This window comes from Berghia stephanieae, chromosome 8 (assembly GCF_034508935.2).
Source record: "Berghia stephanieae isolate SIO BIC M18660-M18661 chromosome 8, UCSD_Bste_1.3, whole genome shotgun sequence".
Classification (NCBI taxonomy): Eukaryota; Metazoa; Mollusca; class Gastropoda; order Nudibranchia; family Aeolidiidae; genus Berghia; species Berghia stephanieae.
In genome coordinates, this window is record NC_088367.1 from 27,768,835 (window position 1) to 27,790,453 (window position 21,619).

At 35.0% G+C, this 21,619-nt stretch overlaps 1 protein-coding gene across 2 annotated transcripts in view; it reads left to right on the forward strand.

Annotated features, from left to right (window-relative positions):
* LOC144978462 (gamma-aminobutyric acid type B receptor subunit 2-like) overlaps nucleotides 1-21,619 on the forward strand; it is a 436,573-nt gene that overhangs the window by 81,021 nt on the left and 333,933 nt on the right. Inside the window, exons 2-3 of one of the 2 annotated variants that reach the window (XM_078924574.1) lie at nucleotides 14,338-14,542; nucleotides 17,651-19,158. In XM_078924574.1, coding sequence (XP_078780700.1) covers nucleotides 17,848-19,158 — 1,311 coding nt within the window. In that variant the 5' untranslated portion in view covers nucleotides 14,338-14,542; nucleotides 17,651-17,847. The remainder of the gene's footprint in view (nucleotides 1-14,337; nucleotides 14,543-17,650; nucleotides 19,159-21,619) is intronic. The other variant, XM_078924573.1, reaches the window with a different exon arrangement.

Here is a 21,619-nt window from a genome sequence, read left to right on the forward strand (position 1 = left end):
CACACACACACACACACACACGAAGACACGCATACACACACAATCGTATACATACATCAAAATAACACAACTACCTAGTTTTGTCATACTTTATCACGAGCATGTTCATCATCATCATCATCATCATCATCATCATCATCATCATCATCATCACCATCATCATCATCATCATCATCATCATCATAAAAATTGCCTAGTACTCCCAAGTTTCCAGATATCCATTCCGGACCGTTGACTTTTAAGTATAAATCCATTACAATAAATTACAATCACTATACCCTGGACACCATAGCAACCAACAATTAAAAAACCATGGCAACCAATTTCTGTTTTCAGATGATATTCTCCTATCTCTGACATTGAGCTACTGGTTACAACTATCAATTTAAAAAGTTTTTCATGTTCATTTACATTCGAAAATGTTTTAGTTATTAGGTCAACAAAATCAGCCCATCACGCTTTACAAATTAAAATAAAATAATTAGAAAAGATAGTAACGATCAGGGTGGTAATGATAATTTTTCTGATGGACGAGAATAACTTAAGGGGAATGCATGGCCCAGTTGCATTTATAATATTGTTGTGGCTGTTTTATTCTCTTTGTTGTTATTTTCATAAACATTTTAATAGTAATAGTAATACATCTTTTTTGTCCACAAATTGGATAAATTTAAGTGGTTTACATTGCTCGAACAAATATAATAAACATGAACAGAGTGTGTGGATCTTATAATAATAGGATCCTCATACAATTTACTTCACAATGCACACAGACATCTTTTACAATTTAATACAACAGGGAACATAATGTTTTAACGCATTGAAATTAAACCTGATTTGAAATTGGATTCTAAGGAAAAAATCTAAGGAAATATTTGTGCCAATTGATGCTTAATATTAAATTCAAATTTAAGTTTATCTCAAAAGGTAGAAAAATTGACTTAACGAAGTGTGAAAAACTAGCCTTCAGCTGTATCCACAGTTACTAAGTTACTCACTCGAACTATTCACTCCGCCTTCAATACATTTTTAAACGGTCTCAGTTTCTTTCATACATCACTCCTCTTCTTCACCTCTCTCACTCTATATCTCCTTCTCTCTCTCTCTCTCTCTCTCTCTCTCTCTCTCTCTCTCTCTCTCTCTTTCTCTTTCTGTCTCTCGTTATTCTTCTTCTTCTTCTTCTTCTTCTTCTTTTTCTTCTTCTTCTTCTTCTTCTTCTTCTTCTTCTTCTTCTTCTTCTTCTTCTTCTTCTTCTTCTTCTTCTTATTATTATTATTATTATTATTATTATTATTATTATTATTATTATCATTATTATTATCATCATCATCATCATCATCATCATCATAATCATCATCATCGTCGTCGTCATCATCATCATCATCATCATCATCATCATCATCATCATCATCATCATCGTCATTATTATTATTATTATTATTATTATTATTATTATTAATATTATTATTATTATTATTATTATTATTATTATAATAATAATAATAATAATAATAATAATAATAATAATAATTATTATTATTATTATTATTGTTATTATTATTATTATCATTATCATCATTATCATTACAATTAATATTATCTTTATTATCTTTTATCATCATCATCATCATCATCATCATCATCACATCATCGTCATCATTTATAATTATCACAATTAATTATTATTACTATTATAATTCTTAATTTTATCGTCAGTATCATCAATAGTATCGTAATGAAGCTCGTGCTTAATTATCGTTATCTCATACGTATCATTTCGGGAATGTCAAAACCGATTATAAAGCTGTACAATCAAGAGTGCACCGAGTCCACTTATTTGTGCCGACACCCCATAATAATGCCAACCGGTTACTCTATTTTGTCGATGCCAAAACAAATTAGAGCAATAATTCATTATCATCACTTTATTTATAGATGATTTGACATTATTATTATTATCACCATTATAATCATCATTATTGTTACTATTGTTATTATTATTATTATTATTATTATTATTATTATTATTATTATTATTATTATTATTATTATTATTATTATTATTATTATTATTATTATTATTATTATTATATTATTATATTATCATTAGTATTATCAATTAACAAATAAATAAATAAATAAATAAATAAATTATTATTATTATTATTATTATTATTATTATTATTATTATTATTATTATTATTATTATTATTATATTAAGTGGAGCGAAGTGGCCGAATGGTCAAGGCATTGCACTGTGACCTGGAATGACACGGGTTCGAGCCCGCTTCAGGCACTTTCTTTTTTTTCCTTGGGCAAGATTATTAACCCCAATTTGCTCACTTGGACAACATGGGTGATCCCTATTGACTTCAGACATCTTGTATCTATATTCCTTCGTGGAATGCTTAGGCGACGGTATCTTATGATGTCCTGGCGGAAAAGGCATAATTTTGTTATTATTATTATTATTATTATTATTATTATTATTATTATTATTATTATTATTATTATTATTGTTATTATTATTATTATTATATATTATTATTATTATTATTATTATTATTATTATTATTATTATTATTATTATTATTATCATTATTATTATCATTGTTTGCCTTGCTTTATAATATTGATTTTACTTACTTGATTTGTTGATGAAAATATTATAATATTCTTGTATGAGTTATATTGGCAATTGCCAAATAATAAACTTTTGAAACTTTGAAACTTATATGTGGGCAATCGTCCAAAAACGGTGGTTGTATCGTTCTCAAGCTTGTCTTTACCCTCTCCTTACCACCTACAACAAAATCGTCACATTTGTTACGACACAATATACATTATTTCTTATTCAGATTTATTTTGTACATCACATTGATCTTTGTTTAATTAATAAGAACATAAAGTTGTCTTGTAGAGAGATTGTTTGAGTTTAAAAAATCAATTTTTCTGCTGGGCAAGCCTGCCATTTTGGGAAAATACTGAAAATAATCGGTAAGGAGAGAGTTAAGCATTTACATGAACATTGTAAATTGAGCTTTTATATAACACAATATCCGTTAAATGTTCTCAAAGCGCTTTACAAAGGATCCCTGACCAACAGCAACACATAATATAAAGAACGAGACATGACATGACGCCTGTTCGGCGATAATACAATTTTTTTCCCGTCAGAGACAACGCTGTTAACGACCATGCACACATTTTAAACCTGAGTATGGTGAGATAATGTGAGTAGATTCTTTTCCAAGGACACAACTATGCGCCGAGCTAGGCTCGAACTCAGGACCTTCCGATCCGAAAGGGAGTGTCATACCACAAGATCAAATAGCCGCACAATATCCACTAAACGTTCCCAGAGTGCTTTACAAGGGGTCCCCAGCCAACACATTGCTGTCTCACTTAACATGTAGGACGAGACATAACGCCGGTTAGTCGATATTTCATTTTTTTCGGACAGAGACAACGCTGTTAACGACCACGTACGAATTTTACACGTGCGTTTGGTGAAAGTATGCGAATGAAAAGCCTTTTTCCAAGGATTCAACTATCCGACGTTCAGAGGGTGACCCGAACACATGACCTTCCGTTCCGAAGGCGATGACGTAGCCGAACATAACACCGGATTGACACTGTGGATCACAAATTTACATCTTTTCAATGGGAGCGATCTATATTCATGTTTTCGTCCAACCAAGTCATCAATCACATGATTTGTTGCTGTTCAACGATTGGATATTTCTTCAGAAATGTAAACACGCTGCTTTGTTTATGAAAGTTGTAAACATACACATGTGTCAAGCTGAACAAAAATGACGAATCGTGATGTTAGATCTTTCAAAAGCTGTGAACACTTTTCACTATGTGGGTCACTTTGACGACATATTCCAATGTGACCAATGACCTCGAGCACATGGAAATATTATATTGACCATGCCCATTATCAACCTGCTAATATCTACATCCCAAATCAAACGTACATTTTAAAAGCGTTTCTATGTGTTCGGGTACGTTTATGATTGTTGTGGTGGCGAAATCAAAAGTAGATAACACAAAAAGAGAAAAACATATTCCAAATTACAAGCCCATGTAGTAATCAGTAATTATATCTTTTTCACTAACATTCTGCGATGATTATAACGAAAAAGTGAAAGCTCATGTGCATAAATAAATGCGAGTGTGTTAATCCAAATTGTTATGTTATCATTACCATTGTTGGAATGTATGGATATAGATAGAATGAAATTGACGTCACTCAGGTCTTTGTTATTGTTTTTTGCCATTCGCGTTTTTGAATATTTCTGATTAACCTGTTTTAACCAGACTATAAACGTTTAAGGCTAAACATAGTTTTGTGTGTTGGTCTGTTATACTTCGGGATGGAAATGTTATGAGCTTCTTAGCCAAACGCATACTATCTATAATTAAAAGACCCATATAAAATGTCCCCTATTACAAGATTGATACACAAATTCGTGGCATAATCATTACTAATATTCATCTTTCTCATTATCATTCTACTATTACAACGGGGTAATGTAAATATTGCAGCTCGAAGCTCGAAGAAATAAATAACAATGTGAAATTGAATGTAAGCTTCAATTTAATGTACGAAAACATAACACGGACGTATCGGGTTTCGCCTTTATCGACAAAACAGGATGAATGTGGTAGTGGCGTTGTTAAGATGAAACATATTTTAAAACATCTTGTTTCATCTTAACAAACGCCACTCACAACATTATCTCATTCGTCTTTAGTGTTTCATTCATCATGTCTTGTTGATAAAGGGGAAACCCAAAACTTCCATTTTATCTGTTTTCGTATATTCAGTTCAAACTTACATTCAATTTCACATTGTTATTTATTACTATTAATTACAACGTAAAACATGCGTGTTGTTATCTACGAGTTTACAACCCAAATTATCACTGTTGTAATTGAAACAAAAATCTATAAAAATTCCGCGCAAAATATTTCCTATTTCAAGAGTGACAATTTAAGAAGCAGGAACTGGTGTGAGATACAGATCTGAAAAAGTGTGTATGAAAGAGTGGAAGACAAAACAGAGTGAAAATTGGACACACGGATATCTCAATATTGACATATCTACAATTCCATAGCTTTTGTAAATATTCATACTAGTACATAAACTCGATTGACAACCGATTAGTGTCAAAAGCGTCCATGTACTCTTGCGTTCTGTGATTATAATTTTGCCTAACAAAAAGATCGTTTTGACTCGTCGTGTCAAATTGGCAATATCGTGTCGGGATGGCTTACGCGCATGCAACGTGTACATGATGCAGGTCTGTTATCTGAGCGCAATTATGGGCCTAGATCAACATTCTTGTAATGGATAATATTTTACGTCATTTTTTTTTGGTAGATTTCCAATACAATAATGAGCCCTTAATGAATTGGGTTATCAGACCTGCAAATAATAAGTACACGTCGCTTAGAATGTAGAAATAATTGATTTCAAAGTCAAAAATATAAAACTTGGGTTGATTGTATATTATGTCTTCTTGGAGACAGTAGAAAGAACTTCATAAAGTGGCAAATACTAACATTTCACTTTGGTGGTCACCTTTTCATTAAAATCATTTTTTGACGTCCACTTTGATACTTTACCATTTCGAGGCGATAAGTCACATTTCCGGAACGTTTCGACACAAATAGATATCAATACCAAGAACTATATTCATCATATGTAGAAAGATTAGAGTTGTGCGGCTATGTGGACTAGTGACACTCGCCTTCGGATCAGAACGTTCGAGTCTCGAACGGCGCAGAGTTGAGTCCTTGGAAAAGGCTCTTTATTCACATTCTATCAGCGTCCTCATGTGTAAAATGAGTACCTGACTGTAGACATCGTTGTCTTTGTCCGAAAAAATGTAATATGTTACCAGCAGGTGGTTTGGTCCAAATACGAAAGGTCTTGGATGGAGGAGTGTTAACATTTTGATATCCCGACAGCCTATTTTCCGTCGACCTCATTTGGTATTGATCTACTTATGACCAATTAATAATCCTTTGTACAAAGTTATTGTTCCCTAGCTCGTACATTTTGATGAGGTAAACAACCTCACAATCCTTACCTTAAGTCTCCTGACTGCGTCGATCGTAGAGGACATAATAATATATTATGAGAACTGATCCTGTAGTTTTTTGTGCCATCCATCTGTTTTCTGCCTTGCGGATGATAGCGGGACTGTCCATCTTTGTCCATTCTTTGATGTCGTCGACCCAGTTCTTGTTTTTTTTTCATCCAAGGCAAAGCAAAAAAAAAAAAAGACAGAAGAAAGATTTTTCATTCTTTTAGTCCAGATACTCGGGGTTTATTTTCGGCATACTTTTCTTTCTTTTCCCAGAGAAAGATGAAATTTAAGTGACTCCAAATATTTGAAAATAACTTCATATTGCGACGAAACGTGACGAGAATAACTTTTTGTCACAAATCCAGTTATGAACATGATCCCAATGTATACTTATTTATGCCTCTTGGCTCCTGGCAAAGCATAGGGCCTCAATAGCATCCTTCCATCTTCCTCTGTCCTTGGCACAGACCTTTGTCTCAGTCCAGGTAAGATTGGAGACGTACACATCTTGGTGAAGGCTTCTCCTTCAAGTCTGTTTCCTCTTGCCCTGTGGGTTCCATACGAAAGCCTGCTTGGTTATATAACAGTGCTCTTTCCGCAGGGTATGGCCACCAAATCGCCACTTCTGCGTCTGACCTGGACATCCATTTGCTCTTGGTTTGTTCTTGTTCTAAGGTCAGCATTTGGCATTTTGTCAAACCATTTCAACGAGGATTTGTCGAAGACAGCGATTGATAAAAGTTTGTATCTTGGCTGATGTGGTCAAGGTTGCTCGCCAAGTCTCTGTCCCATAGAGCAGGACTGCTTTCCCAATCTGTAGATTTAAACAATATGCTGTTCAAGGAGAATAATTTTGCTTTCAAAACTGAAACTCATAAATTCTTCTTTACGTAAATGTAGACCTGTCGCTAGAGTTGTTTCAATACAAATAAATTGCGTCTTTCCTATTACAATGACCACCCTCTGACGTGAACAATGCATTAAAACGAGAAAAAAATAATAAAATAAAGCTGCGTTAATAAAGAATCTTTATTGAGAACCTTGTATTTTTAAAAATCTGTTTCTGTCTTCGCTGATCGACCTTGGAAGTTTTCCACTGGGAACAATAAGATCAGGAGTGCAAATATCATAATAAAAATGTGCCAATATCATAAGCTTCCTTCCGTTCTACATCTCAAGCAGAAACAGTTCTTGCTCTATTCTATGCATTTATGAGTGAAATAAATTCTTTCAAAAATTGTATAGATAGTTCGAAGTTGACGTCACTCGGGTCTTTGTTATTGTTATTTGCCATCCGCGTTTATGAGTAATTCTCACTAAACTGTATTAACTAGACTATAAACGTTCATGGTGACACACAGTTTTGTGCGTTGGTCCGTTATACTTCCGGATGGCAATGTTGTGAGTTTCTTAGCAATACTATCTATATCATGGAGAAGAAATATTATGATTTGAAAATAATAATCTTGAAGACATAACACAGTTCGTAACATCAAAATCTACTGAACCAAACTGCTTTATGTTAGGTTAAAAAAAAACAAGTGATCACATTTTTAAATGTGTACACTATTTTTGTCTTTTGATTAATAGTATTGATGCTATGCGTTTAGGATAAATACTCATAACATCCACCAGCCGAATATAACGTACCACGACACAAAACTATGTGCAACTTTGAACGTCTATAGTCTGATTGATACAATTTACTAAGAACTACTCATAAAAATGAATGTCTAAAACGAATAACAAAAAGTTGAGTGACGTCAAGTTCGTTCCTTCTATAGAGCACACGCACAAACAGACACACGCTCTTTCTTATTATTAATATCGATTAGTAACATCATGTTCCTCTCAATTTTTTTCTCTCTAAAAATCAATTTTTCATCCTTTTCAATTGCCTTTTTAAACCCACTTTTCAACGCAATTTTTAATGAATGAAGCATCAGAAAAAATACAAAGTGCGATGAATAGATCAAGTAGACATCAACAGAAAAATACAAATCAATCATCTATAAATTAATTCCTTCCTATGTATTCCTAGGGCAATTTTCGCTCATTATTTTTATATTCTACCCTATTGATAATTGTGTTATTGATTTGAAATTCCGTAAACTCGTCACTCTCACGCTCTTATAATAATCCTTGTTTATTATAATATATATAATATATATATATATATATATATATATATATATATATATATATATATATATATATATATATATAAATTCCCATGTCCCTATCCTCTCCCCCCCCCCCTTTTTTTTTAAAAAAAAAAGACGACACAGAAGCAAACAGAACAAATAAAAGAATCAAAACAAAAGCATTCGATACTATAAAATCGTCTTATTCTTTTACTATTCTTAACCAGTTAACTGCCGTAGTCTGGAAAACCTCGTATTTAAACATTTTTGGCCAGAAAACTCGTCCTTAAAATACCGATCGATTTAAATGACCCTCATCTTTGAAAAACACAACTCTCAAACCTTGGACTTCGCGAAGTTTGATTTTTTTTTCCAGGATGAGGAGAGTCATTTAACTCGATCCTAGCCAATCATTTTCAGTATTTTCGCAAAATGGCAGGCTTACCCAGCAGAAAAAAAATGATTTTTTCAACTTAAACAATCTCTCTACAAAGCAACTCTATTTCTTATCAATTACACACAGATGATTGTGAAGTACAAAATAAATCTGAATAAGAAAAAAATGTATATTATTGATCGTAACAATTATGACGATTTTGATGTAGGGGGTACGAAGAGGGTTTAATCGATCGAAATTTAAAGGAGGAGTTTTCTAGCGAAATTTATTAAAAAACTAGTCTTTCCAGAGCTAGAACGAGAGAGTAGTAGTACTATCGTTCGGCTACACTTCTATGTTCAAGGTATCAATCCAGGTCATCATCACATTTGTTGATGGTTTCAAATCCCCCTTCCAGTTTTGTCTCTGGGCAATCTAGTACAAGGTGGTTTGCATCTTGTGGTGCTTGGTTGCACTTTGGGCATGTTGGTGATTCTTGGAGCCCCCATTTGTGCATGTTGGCAGATGTTCTTGTATGTTTTGACCGTAGTCTTTTGCAGCTACCCAGTATTTTCTTGGTTGATCCTGTAGACCTGGGAGACTTTTACAGGGATCTTCAATTAGTTCCCCTCCTGTTGGAGAGAGACATAGTACGGTAGTGGATCAGAATCCTTAAATCAACTGTTGTCTTCTGACATATCGCATTTAAAAAAATTGACAAGTAAACTTTTGCTTTAAAAAATATTTGCTTCAAATGACTTTAAAGGAACTTGCCGAAAAGTCAAAAACATAGGACTTCAATCATGTCCTAAGTTCAAGATGCTTTTGACAAGTTAAGATTTTCTGGTCAGAATTTAAGAAACGTGTTCTTTATATCATGGTTCGACAGTATGAAATGCTACTGTGTTGAAGATTAGAGCAGACAAACAAATGATATATCTAGGCTTGAAAGTTTATATCTACCAATTTTTTTTTCAATCTATAGTTTCCAAGAGAAACTTAAAAGTGGTTTTCCAAAACTCCCTAACTCCTTTTTTTCCCATTTTGAGATATTGAGGATTATTTATCCCTCAAATTTACCGTTCCGTTTATTATTTTATCCTATTTAAACTTCAAATACACACAAATCTATTGACATGTTTGTGCCATTTGATGCTTAAAATAAAATTTAGATACGTTTCAATTTATCACATGGATGGAAAATCTCAAAAAGTTGAATTATCGATTTAACGAGTTTGCAAAACCAGCCTTCAATTACAGGTTTTATTCTTCTGAAGAATAAGAGACAACAGACCCTTATTGTTAATAATACATTGAAATAACAATTCAAATCCTATTTTTATATACATTTATTTGTTTCGATTCATTGCAAATGTCTTGTAGTTTGTACAAATGTTAGGAATCGTAAAATACAAAGCGCAACAAGGAAGAAGGATGTTGGAGAGAAAGAAATAATTGGAAGTTAAAATCTCTGTCGGTAGCAACCGATATTTTTTCCCCTTTTAACACAAGGAGGCTGTAAAAAGGAATTAGCAAAAATTAAGAAAATGAAAAAAAAAATACCAGTCTCCTCCTCCTCCTCCTCCTCCTCCTCCTCCTACTACTACTACTACTACTACTACTACTACTACTGCTGCTACTACTACTACTACTACTACTACTACTACTACTACTACTACTACTACTACTACTACAACTACAACTACTCCTTCTCCTACTACTATTACTGCTGCTACTACTACTTCTACTACTACTTCTACTACTCCTCTTCCTCCTCCTCCTCCTCCTCCTCCTACTACTACTACTACTACTACTACTACTACTACTACTACTACTACTACTGCTACTACTACTACTACTACTACTACTACTACTACTACTACTACTACTGCTACTACTACTACTACTACTACTACTACTACTACTACATCTACGCAATCCCGACAGGAAACCAACACCAGACAATGCCTAACATACAGTAGGAATCGACCTGATAATCCAAATTGTGATGGTCTCATTGTTGTAATGGAAATACGCTCAATCCATCGCAAATATTGTCCATTTCAACAACGTTAAATCTAGCAGCATGGCTCAGGGGTACGGTCTTTGCTTCGTACCCGAAAGGTACCGAGTTCGATTACCCGCTGATTTGCTGTGTGGCTGTGAGCAAGTCACCTCGCCCTAGCTCACATAGCGGCGCTGTTCTGCTGCTGACGCCTGGGTTATTCCAGTCTTCCCTTGGAATAGACCCTAAAGAAAAATTTCCCCATGGGGATGAATAAAGGTGATTTTATTTATTTATTTAAAAAAAAATTATATATGCGTTCGATTATCAGACCTGCAAAATATGTGTACGTCGTCACGAATACAATGGGTCAAAATCTTCGATTTTTAGAATTGTTTCCTTTTGTTGTTGCAAAGATCAAAGAGTTTAGAATTTAGATAACTCCGTCAAGCTCTGCAAGACTGGGTACGAATTCATAACTATTATTTCACACGTGAAATGTGAATTCACTCTCTTGCTTTGATGGTGATAATAAAATTTGTTTGTCACGCAAGGACTATAAATGCTATAATACATTTGAGCATTGACTTTGATTATAGAATGTGAAAATAGAATGTGAGTTGGGATTTTTTTTGTCTTTAGCGGCATAGGCAATTATTGCTTTTAGTAGTGAAAGAGAAGGAGAGGATAAGGGGAAATAGAATAGACTAAAATTTGATATAATGGAATAGAGTGGGATGGATAGATAGGAATATAGATCAGTTGATATTGAGATAGACATATGGATTGGTAGATAGACGTTTAGACATTTAGATATATTGATAGATAAATAGATAGATAGATAGATAGATAGATAGATAGATAGATAGATAGATAGATAGATAGATAGATAGACAGATAGACAAATGGATATATATGGGTGCGCAGTGATGGATCTGCATCTTATTTAGCCACCCCGAAGAATTCATTGCGCCGGCCGGCTGTAACAGATTTGTTTGCGATGATATCTTTTTTTTTTAAATGTGAGATAATAAATATAATTCGCGCTCCTTAACTGTCGAGCACTCTATATAATCAATATATAATAACTTTTCACGAATATATATATATATATATATATATATATATATATATATATATATATGTATATATAAATTAGGTCACTTACATTTTTTTCCCGATACAATTGTCTCTATGGCCTCCATTTCGTCAGTCAACATTTATCCGGATAAATGTCGACTAACGAATTGGAGATAGACACAATTGTATCGGCAAAAAAACGTGAGTGACCTTATTTATTTTTATAAGCTCTAACCAAATTTATCGAGCACTCTCATTTCTAAAAGTACCCGCCAACACTAATATATACGTTTATATATATATATATATATATATATATATATATATATATATATATGATTGAGAGAGAGAGAGAGACCGAGTGAGAGAGAGAGAGAGAGAGAGAGAGAGAGAGAGAGAGAGAGAGAGAGAAAAGAAATGTAAATAGCAAGATATTTAATTGATTACCCAAGTTCCAAGATATTTACTCTGTAAGGTTAACCCTTTTATGGTAAGATACAGCCAGATAATGTCAACAAATCAAATGCAACATATTATTATTACAAGAGAAAAATGGGCGTACAGATTCTGAAAAAAGGTTACCATAACGTTGTTTTTTTTCCTAGTCTCATAACTGATGATATTGTGACTGGGGTTAAAAACGTCTCCCTTTTAATAAATCAAACATAATAATATCATTGGACAAGGAAGGACGAGACCGAGTACTTGAGTTTTGAAAAATATTTTAACAAATTATGAAGCAGGTACTGATGTAGCTAAGATAAAAATCTTTAAAAGGTCTGTATCTAACAGTGGCAGACAAAGAAAAAAATATGAAAAAATAATTCATACAAAGAAAAAATAAGCCTGCCAGTCCGTAGCCATCGTTAAGTTATAGCCTGACACTAAAACCCAAAAAGACTGGCATTTTGACGTCATTATTTGGTTTTTGCACCGCCTAGTGAGTTGTCGTTAGTAGTGCTCATGGAAACAAGTGGTCCCATTGGTTGAACTATTAAATAGAACTCACGATTTGTTTTCTTTTGTGGCCAAAGACTGGCATTTTGACGTCATTTTTTGGTCAGTGTCAGCGTGGCCTTCGTAAAGTTATGGCCTGATACCGTAGCCATCAGGCCACGCTGATACTGGCCAAAAATGACGTCAAAATCCCAGTCTTTTACCACAAAAGAAAACAAATCGTGAGTTGTATTCAATAGTTCAACCAATGAAATAACTTGTTTCCATGAGCTCTACTAACGACAACTCACTAAGCGGTGCAAAAACCTAATAATGACGTCAAAATGCCAGTCTTTTTGGGTTTCAGTATCAGGCTATGTGTCAGGCTATAAGTTAACAATGGCTACGGTCAGTCCTGGAAGATTGATCCTCAGACATCCTGATTATCGGTCTGACGCGCAACCAATAGATAGTATGCGCTTGGCTAAGAAGCTCATAACATTGCCATCCGGAAGTATAACGGACCAACAACAAAACGGTGTGTTACCATGATCGTTTATAGTCAGGTTAATACAGTTCAGTGAGCATTACTCATAAACGCGGATGGCAAAAACAATAACAAAGACATGAGTGACGTCATCTTCGAACTATCTATAGATAGTATGCGCTTGGCTAAGAAGCTCATAACATTGCCATCCGGAAGTATAACGGACCAACACACAAAACTGTGTGTATCCAAGAACGTTTATGGTCGGGTTAATACAGTTCACTGAGCATTACTCATAAACGCAGATGGCAAAAAACAATAACAAAGACCTCATTGATGTCATCTTCGAACTATCTATAGAGCCAACACAGAAAATTGTGTGTAAACTTAAACATTTATAATCTGATCGATAAAATCCTGTGATAATTGGCCACTCATTCAGCGGAATAAAAATAATAACAATGGTCAGAAAGAGGTTAATTTCATTCATGTTTTTGTTTATAAACAAGCAATTATTATGTTTGTCCGAGGATCACGTGTGAAGGTGTGACACAAACTTCTTGTTTTGATTGGTCAAAAATCTACAGGTTAATACACCATGGATTTTACCGGATATTGGGACGGACCACAATACCTATTATATTCTCTACAATGGTACGCGTTTCTGCTGTGAACTATGTTATTTACCAAATGTATAGATAGAACGAAGATGACGTCATTCAGGTCTTTGTTATTATTTTTTGCCATCAACGTTTATGAGTAATTCTAACTAAACTTATAAACCAGACTATAAAAGCCCATGGTTACACATAGTTTGTTTTGTGTGTTGGTCCGTTATTCTTCCGGATGGCAATGTTGTGAGCTTCTTAGCCAAGTGCACCCTATCTATAATTGATACTAAGCTGTTAGAAGCTGTGGTCTGTGAAAAGTAATAAACCAAAATGAATATAACAGCTTCAAAACATGGAACGTTTCGGGCTCAAACTCCTTCTTATATTATGTTGTTCGCTGAAGAAGGGTTTTGAGCCCAAAACGTTCCGTGTTTAGTATTTTGTTCTCTTTTTTTTTTGAAGCTGTTATATTCAGTTTTATTTAACAAATGTAGTTCATATGCATGGAAAATCGAACAAATTTGTTCGATTTTGAATGATGGTGAACTCGAGAGAGTTTTAAATTCTATTCCTTTTCTCTATTGGTTTTCTCAGCAGATTCCCATCCACATAGTCTAACATGCCTTCGACAATCTTCAACACCTACAGCCAAGCATCATTCATTTTTGATGACATTGAAATGTGCACTCCAAGATGAGGGATGGATGGATTCGTTCAGACTATAAACCCAATGATGTTCATGAGATGGAGGAAAACCTTGGCATGCAGAGATAAGATCGTAAATTATGAGAATGACATGGTAGTTCTGAGTGTCTTACTTCAATCAAAAAGAATGAAATACAATTTTGTTATTTTATTATTATATTATTGAAAGGCGGGGGGCGAAGTGGCCGAGTGGTTAAGGCATTGGGTCCCCGGTTCGAGCCCCGCTTCAGGCACTTTGGGTTTTTTCCTTGAGCAAGATTATTAACCCCCAATTTGCTCACTTTGACAACATGAGTGATTCCTGTTGACATCAGACATCCTTTTTGATGAAATATCTATATTCCTTCATGGAATGCTTAGGCGACGATATCATATGGTGTCGTGGCGGAAGGGCATACTTTAGTGTGTTTTTTAAATAATTGAATGAACTAAATGAATAGACATGTAATCATTTAGAGCCATCGGGTTTTATAGAGTTATAGAAGTTGCTTGCTAACCTTTGGATAGGACGCTATTCCATTACAAAGTACTTTCCGCCAGATTAATAAATAGACTCAGCAACCCAATCATAAATGAGGGATAGATGGAATTGTTTAAACTATGATGTTCATGAGTTGGAGGAAAAGCTTGGCAGCTACAGTCAGACCACAATACATGCAGAGATAAGATCGTAAATGAGAATGGCATGGTAATGAAGAATGTCTTAATCAACTTACACATATTTACAGGTCTGATAACCGGACGCAAGTTTAATCATGATTAAATATGGTTGTAATGAGAGAAAATATTTTGCGTCTATTTGAGAATATTTCAATTAGAACAACAATCCCATAACAATTTCGGTTAACAGACCTGCAAATAAATACATATAAACTACTATTATGAATCACCATCATTGATATTATTGGTGTAAAACGAGTACCTACTAGGTTGGTCAAAGGGTTATACATATTTAAATGTTAGGGGCTTCATTTAATTCGTATCGTTTCTTGTCGTCTTCAGACACCTTGCAAATCGGTTTAAGCGCATTTACTGAATATTACTTTATAGATAGTATGCGCTTGGCTAAGAAGCTTACAACATTGCCATCCGGAAGTATAACGGACCAACACATAAAACTGTGTGTAACTATGAACGTTTATAGTCTGGATAATACAGTTAAGTGAGAATTACTCATAAACGCGGATGGCAAAAAGCAATAACAAAGACATGAGTGACGTCAACTTCGACTATCTATACGAAATAACCTGAGATCTCTTTACAGAAATAAAGCGACAAAACGTCATAGTTTCATGAGTTAAGAATAAGTTAGAATTGGGAAGAATTCCGCCTGCCCGTCCGCAGAATTGAAGCAATGGAATCGGTTCTTGTGAGTAAATGAATACATAAATAAAATGAGCTTTTTTATACAGGGCAATATCCACTAAATGTGCTCAAAGCGCTTTACAAGGGGTCCCTGTCTAACAGCAACATTTAACATTTAGGATAAGACATGTCGGACTCCTGTAAGGCGATATTATAATTTTTTTTCGGACAGAGACAACGCTGTTTACGGTCAGGTACTCATTTTACACCTGAGTAAGGTGAGAGTATGTGAGTAAAGATTCTTTTCCAAGGACTTAACTATGCGCCGAGCCTGCGAGGCTCGAACCCAGGACCTTCCGATCCGAAAGCGAGTGTCATACTACAAGACCACATAGCCGCACGAATAATAAAATTATGACAAGTGTCTTAGATATTTGCTGCTATGTGGTCTTGTGGTATGACACTCGCCTTCGGATCAGAAAGTCCTGGGTTCCAGTCCTATTCTGGGCCGCCCATAGTTGAGCCTCTGGAAAAGACTCTTTACTCACATTTCCTCACCTTACACATGTGTTAATGAGTACCTGGCCGTTAATAGGGTTATCTCTGCAGGGGAAAAACATTGTAATATTGCCTAACAGGAGTCATGTCTCTTCCTACATGTTAAATGTTGCTGTTGGCTAGGGACTCCGTGTAAAACGCTTTGAGCACGTTTATAGGATATTGCCCTATATATAAATGCTCATTACCGCAGTCATCAAAGTAATCCTATAATAAAAATCTCAGGAAATCAGGCACGCTTTGTGTTCGTGCGTCCTTGCTTAGAATACTTGATTTCAGTAAATAAAACAAAATAGGCCCCAGGGGACATAACCCCGTTATTATCGAAGTTAATTAATGTCAAAAGATGTTGGAATGCCGTTCTTTGTTTTGACAAAGCGGCAAGTTAGAGATATTAATCATACTATTGAAGGAACTTCTTTAGTATCTAGTTTATACAAGGGAATAACATGTCTTTGAAATACGCTACATGTCTAGAAAAGATAATAAACACATATGAATATAACAGCTTCAAAAAAGAACAAAATACCAACCACGGAACGTTTCAGTCTGAAAACCCTTCTTCAGCCAACAACATAGACAATATAAACATATATCCATGAGTAGAAAAAAAAACAGAATATTCCCTACGTCCTCTCCGAACAAGAAAAATATTGGAATGTAAACAATAAGACGCGTTCACTAGGTAATAAATAAATAAAAATAACATTCCCCTTATTCATCCCATAGGGGACATTTTTCTCTTGGGTTCATTCCAAAGGAAGACTGGAATAACCCAGGCGTCAGCCGCAGTGCAGCGCAACATATTGAGCTATGGCGAGGTGACTGATTCAAGGCCACACAGCGAAGCGGCGTGAGATCGAACTCGGTACCTTTCGGGTACGAAGCAAAGACCGTACCGCTGAGCCACGCCGCTGCCGCGATTTGTAACCGAAGAAGTACCAAATTGAGCGGAATAAAAAACGACGCGAACGGTTGTATTTATGAAATTATCATAATGAGCTCAGTTCTCTTTATAATTGGTCCCTGGAAGGAAACATGAAACCATCGGATCGGGTCAGTATGGTATAACGTTGGATGAACTAGATAAACAAAATGAAATTGAGTCTCCAGGCAAATTGATCAGATTCTTTGTCCATAACAACATCATTCTTTCATCTCTCATTCGTCCATAGTATTTCATCCATCTTGTTTTGTTGACAAAGAGGAAACCCGAAACTTCTTCATTATCTTTCTTTGTTAATTAATTGAAACTTCCATTCTTGTTGACCATGTTTACTTATTTCTTTAGTATTTGGTGTTATATTCACTATTAATTTTTTTTACTTTGTTTCCATAGGTATTTACAGACTGAAAAGGGACGAACCGGTTATACAAGACTCATTAAGTCATACATTGATTTGAGATTATTTTGATGAAGCATCCCTTCTCTGAAAGAAAGAAATATTCTGATTAATAAATCTGTTTAACTCCATAGGAGATATCATTTCCAAATACCTGAATGCAGACTTTTGTTGACTTTGCTTACCAGAGACAATGCTTCTCCTTTTTTCCGAAGACAATTTGTTCCGTTTTCACCACAGACATGATAAGGATTATTACACTTATAGATTCAAAATTCCAACATTTGTAAAGAATGAGAAGGATAAAACATGTCTTAAGAATGCTGAACGTGTAATATGTGATGGAATGTTTAAGGGTCGGTGTGCCACATTGTGCATCATGAATTCGGTTCTCTCTCGTAAATTCTCTAAAACTTACGAGACCATGTTTTGTGTGTTGATTCTTTTGTGTTTTGTTCCTCTGAATGTTTCAGCTCGTGCTGAGGATGATGATACCGGTTTATTTATTAATGATAACTCTAAAACAGGAATTTCTACGAGTGCCAGTGGTGATCCGCAGAATGATAAGGATAGCGTCTTTGATAATATCACAGGAGTTCTTGATGCTAGCCATTATTGGGTTGGAAGGGGAGAGCGTATTGATAATAAAAATATACGAAGAACCCGCTTAGGTAAAGAAAAATCTCCTTTTCAAAAAACAGCTTACACCAAAAGTCTTCCTTTCAGTTCAAATAAAATTGGGTCTCATGGTTTGTGGAGATATTCTAATCACTCCGTCACACCAACGAATAGGCGTGGATCGTCTATTTCATCTCATGGTGCAAAGTCTGGGAAGAAAATGTCATTATCTGATCCCCACCCAATTTCAAGGGGGATGTTCAATAGGAACGAACCAAATCCGTACGTTCAACCTCAGTCCTACCGCCGCCATCTTAATCCGTTCATGCAAGCACAACGCTCGTCTTCTTACCAACGGTTCGGAAAGTCGTCCATTCCTCCGAACAGTTATTCGTATTATTTGCTTGGAAATGAACGTAAACAGCAAACAAAACCATCAGAAATAACATCAATTGGTCATTACCACCATCGTCGTCATTATTATCACAACAACCAAAGTAACCGCAACCCAGAATCCATCTTCGAAAACGTGCGAAGCAGTAACGTTCTTATTAAACCAAGTAAGAATAAGACACACCATAATGATATATTGACAAAGGGTGATAAAGTGAAAATATCGCGGCCGGTTCGAAGAGATCCGACTTACCAAAGGGATGGTTCTCACTTATTCTCAGGAAATCGTTTTAGAGGATATTATAGTACACGTCAAGACGGACAAACCACAAAGCCCATCGTGAACGTGGCTGGATTGTTTCCGCAGTCTTACCATATTCCAATCGGGGCAGTGGGTCGAGGGGTCTTGCCTGCCGTGGAAATAGCCTTACATGACGTCAACAGTGACCCCAAACGACCTTACTACCTTCAGATTGCTTCAAACGACACCATGGTGAGTTAAAAATTATTCCTGATTTAACTACTACACCAAACAACAACAACAACTGCTACTACTACTACTACTACTACTACTACTACTACTACTACTACTACTATTACTACTACTACTACTACTACTATTACTACTACTACTACTACTACTACTATTACTACTACTACTACTACTACTACTACTACTACTACTACTACTACTACTACTACTACTACTACTACATACAAACAACTATTACAATGTATCGGTTGGTGGCCCCTCTTTTGCAAATTCTCTTTTTTCAGATTCCAGACAGAACATGGACGACATTATTTTATAAACATTGATAAAATCATTTTTGTTTACTCCATCTTCATAATCCTCCACTTTTTAATCTACTTGCAATTCTTCATTTTCTCTGCTCCTGGTCCTCTATCACCCACGTCTTCCCCTCCTCCCCCCCCCCCCCCCCCCCCCCCCACACTCCCTTCTCTTTTTAATACATTATCCCTCCCTGTCCACATTCCCATAATCCTCCTCTAACTCTCTATTTAATGCTATATTCTTTCCGTATTTTGGCGCCAGTTTTGTGTTTGTTCTAGTTCTACCTCCATTTAACCCATTTCTACTCTCTATGCCTAATTCCCAAAGGAACATTTGGTAGTTATACTCCTAGTAGAAGAGCGCCATGAGAGACATTGAGAAGAGAGAGAAAGAGATAGAGAGAGAGAGAGAGAGAGAGAGAGAGAGAGAGAGATATTCGATAGTGAGTAGATAGATAGTAGATATATAGATAGATAGATAGATAGATAGATAGATAATAGATAGATCGATAGATAGATAGATAGATAGATTTTCGATTGTGAGTCGATAGTGGATATATATATATATATATATATATATATATATATATATATATATATATATATATATATATATATATAGATAGATAGATAGATAGATATATAGATAGATAGATAGAGAGACACTGTGTGTATGTGTGTGTGTGTGTGTGTGTGTGTGTGTGTGAGAGAGAGAGAGATGTTGCGTGTGAAAAATCATTGAATGTTAGAGCACTCTTATGCTGACTAATTTTTATCACTTCCTGTTCAATAATGCCTTATTGAGGATTTGCTAATCGGCGAATCTCAAAGAAAGATAAAGTTTAAGCAGTTAAATGTCGTGCTCTGGAATGAAACGTATTAAAAAATTTGCCCAGTAAATTCGTCCTTGAATTATCGATCGATTTAAATGACCCTGATCTCGCGATATCCTAGGTTCGAGAGTTTTTGCCAAGATGAGGGTCATTTAAATTGATCGATATTTAAAGGACGAGTTTTCTGGCCAAATTTTTAGATACGTGGCTATAAATTCGACAAATCCTACCGACTGGTATGGCAATTTCACAAAATTTATTTTAACAAAGTATATTATTACAATTTTTTAAAGACTCTTACTCTAAACAAACCCTTTCTTATTTTTTTTTTCAGAATCGGCCCATGAGCTTTCTGTGTCCCTCTTTTTCCCTGCTCTAGTTCATGTGTAAATTAAAGCCGTGAACACGTGTGTATGAAAGGTACCAAAGCAAGAATGAAAAATACAAGAAATAAAAACCATCCCAAAAAAGCAGTCTACTTCGACTGGGGTTCGATCCCCAGAAGGTCTGAGGCTCGAACCCGATTCGAGGTAAACTGATTTTTTGGTTGTTTTTTTTTTTTCTTGTATTTTTCATTCTTGCTTTATCTGATACCTTTTATACACACTTGTTCAGGTCTTTATCTTACACCTGTGCCTGCTGCCTAGTTTCTTCATGTTTAAATTAACAAGTAGAGAAAATAAAAAATCTTATAAGATTGAGCTTATAAAAGTCCTAACACCACAGGTGCTTCGACTGACCAGAGATTATTTTGCGTGATTGTTTGTGATTACAAGGGCTATTCCAGAGACTTGATGAAAGATCATTTGTTTTTATTGAACAGATGTTACTGCTCGAGTTTTGAAACTTGATACGATAGAGATAATGAATAAAATCACATATCTATCATCATCTTTAATTCTTTATAAAAGTTGATAAATAGAAATTATCATAATTTTGAGCAATCGTTTAAAGTGAGGCTTTTGAATTTTATACTTGGATATAAAGTATTTCGGTTTTTACTTCAATACGATTATAAAGATGCATCTATTCTAATTGCCAAAAAATCAAATTTAAGATAATTCAGTCAGGTTTTGCTGATTAGCGCATCCTTTGCATAGAGCGGGACTGGAACCTGGGATCTACAGGCCCGAATGCGAGTGGCAGAGCACAAAGTCACGCTAATTTACAATCTTACCGTGCCTTCAGATTTTACTTACCACAGGAGTAGGAGTTTTAGAGCTAAAATAAGGGGGAAAAAGTCGTAAGTCGTGACGCCTTCTGGAAGTGTGTATGTAATCGGTCCTTCGCGGACAATAATGAGTAGGTTTCAGTGGAGTGGCGTGG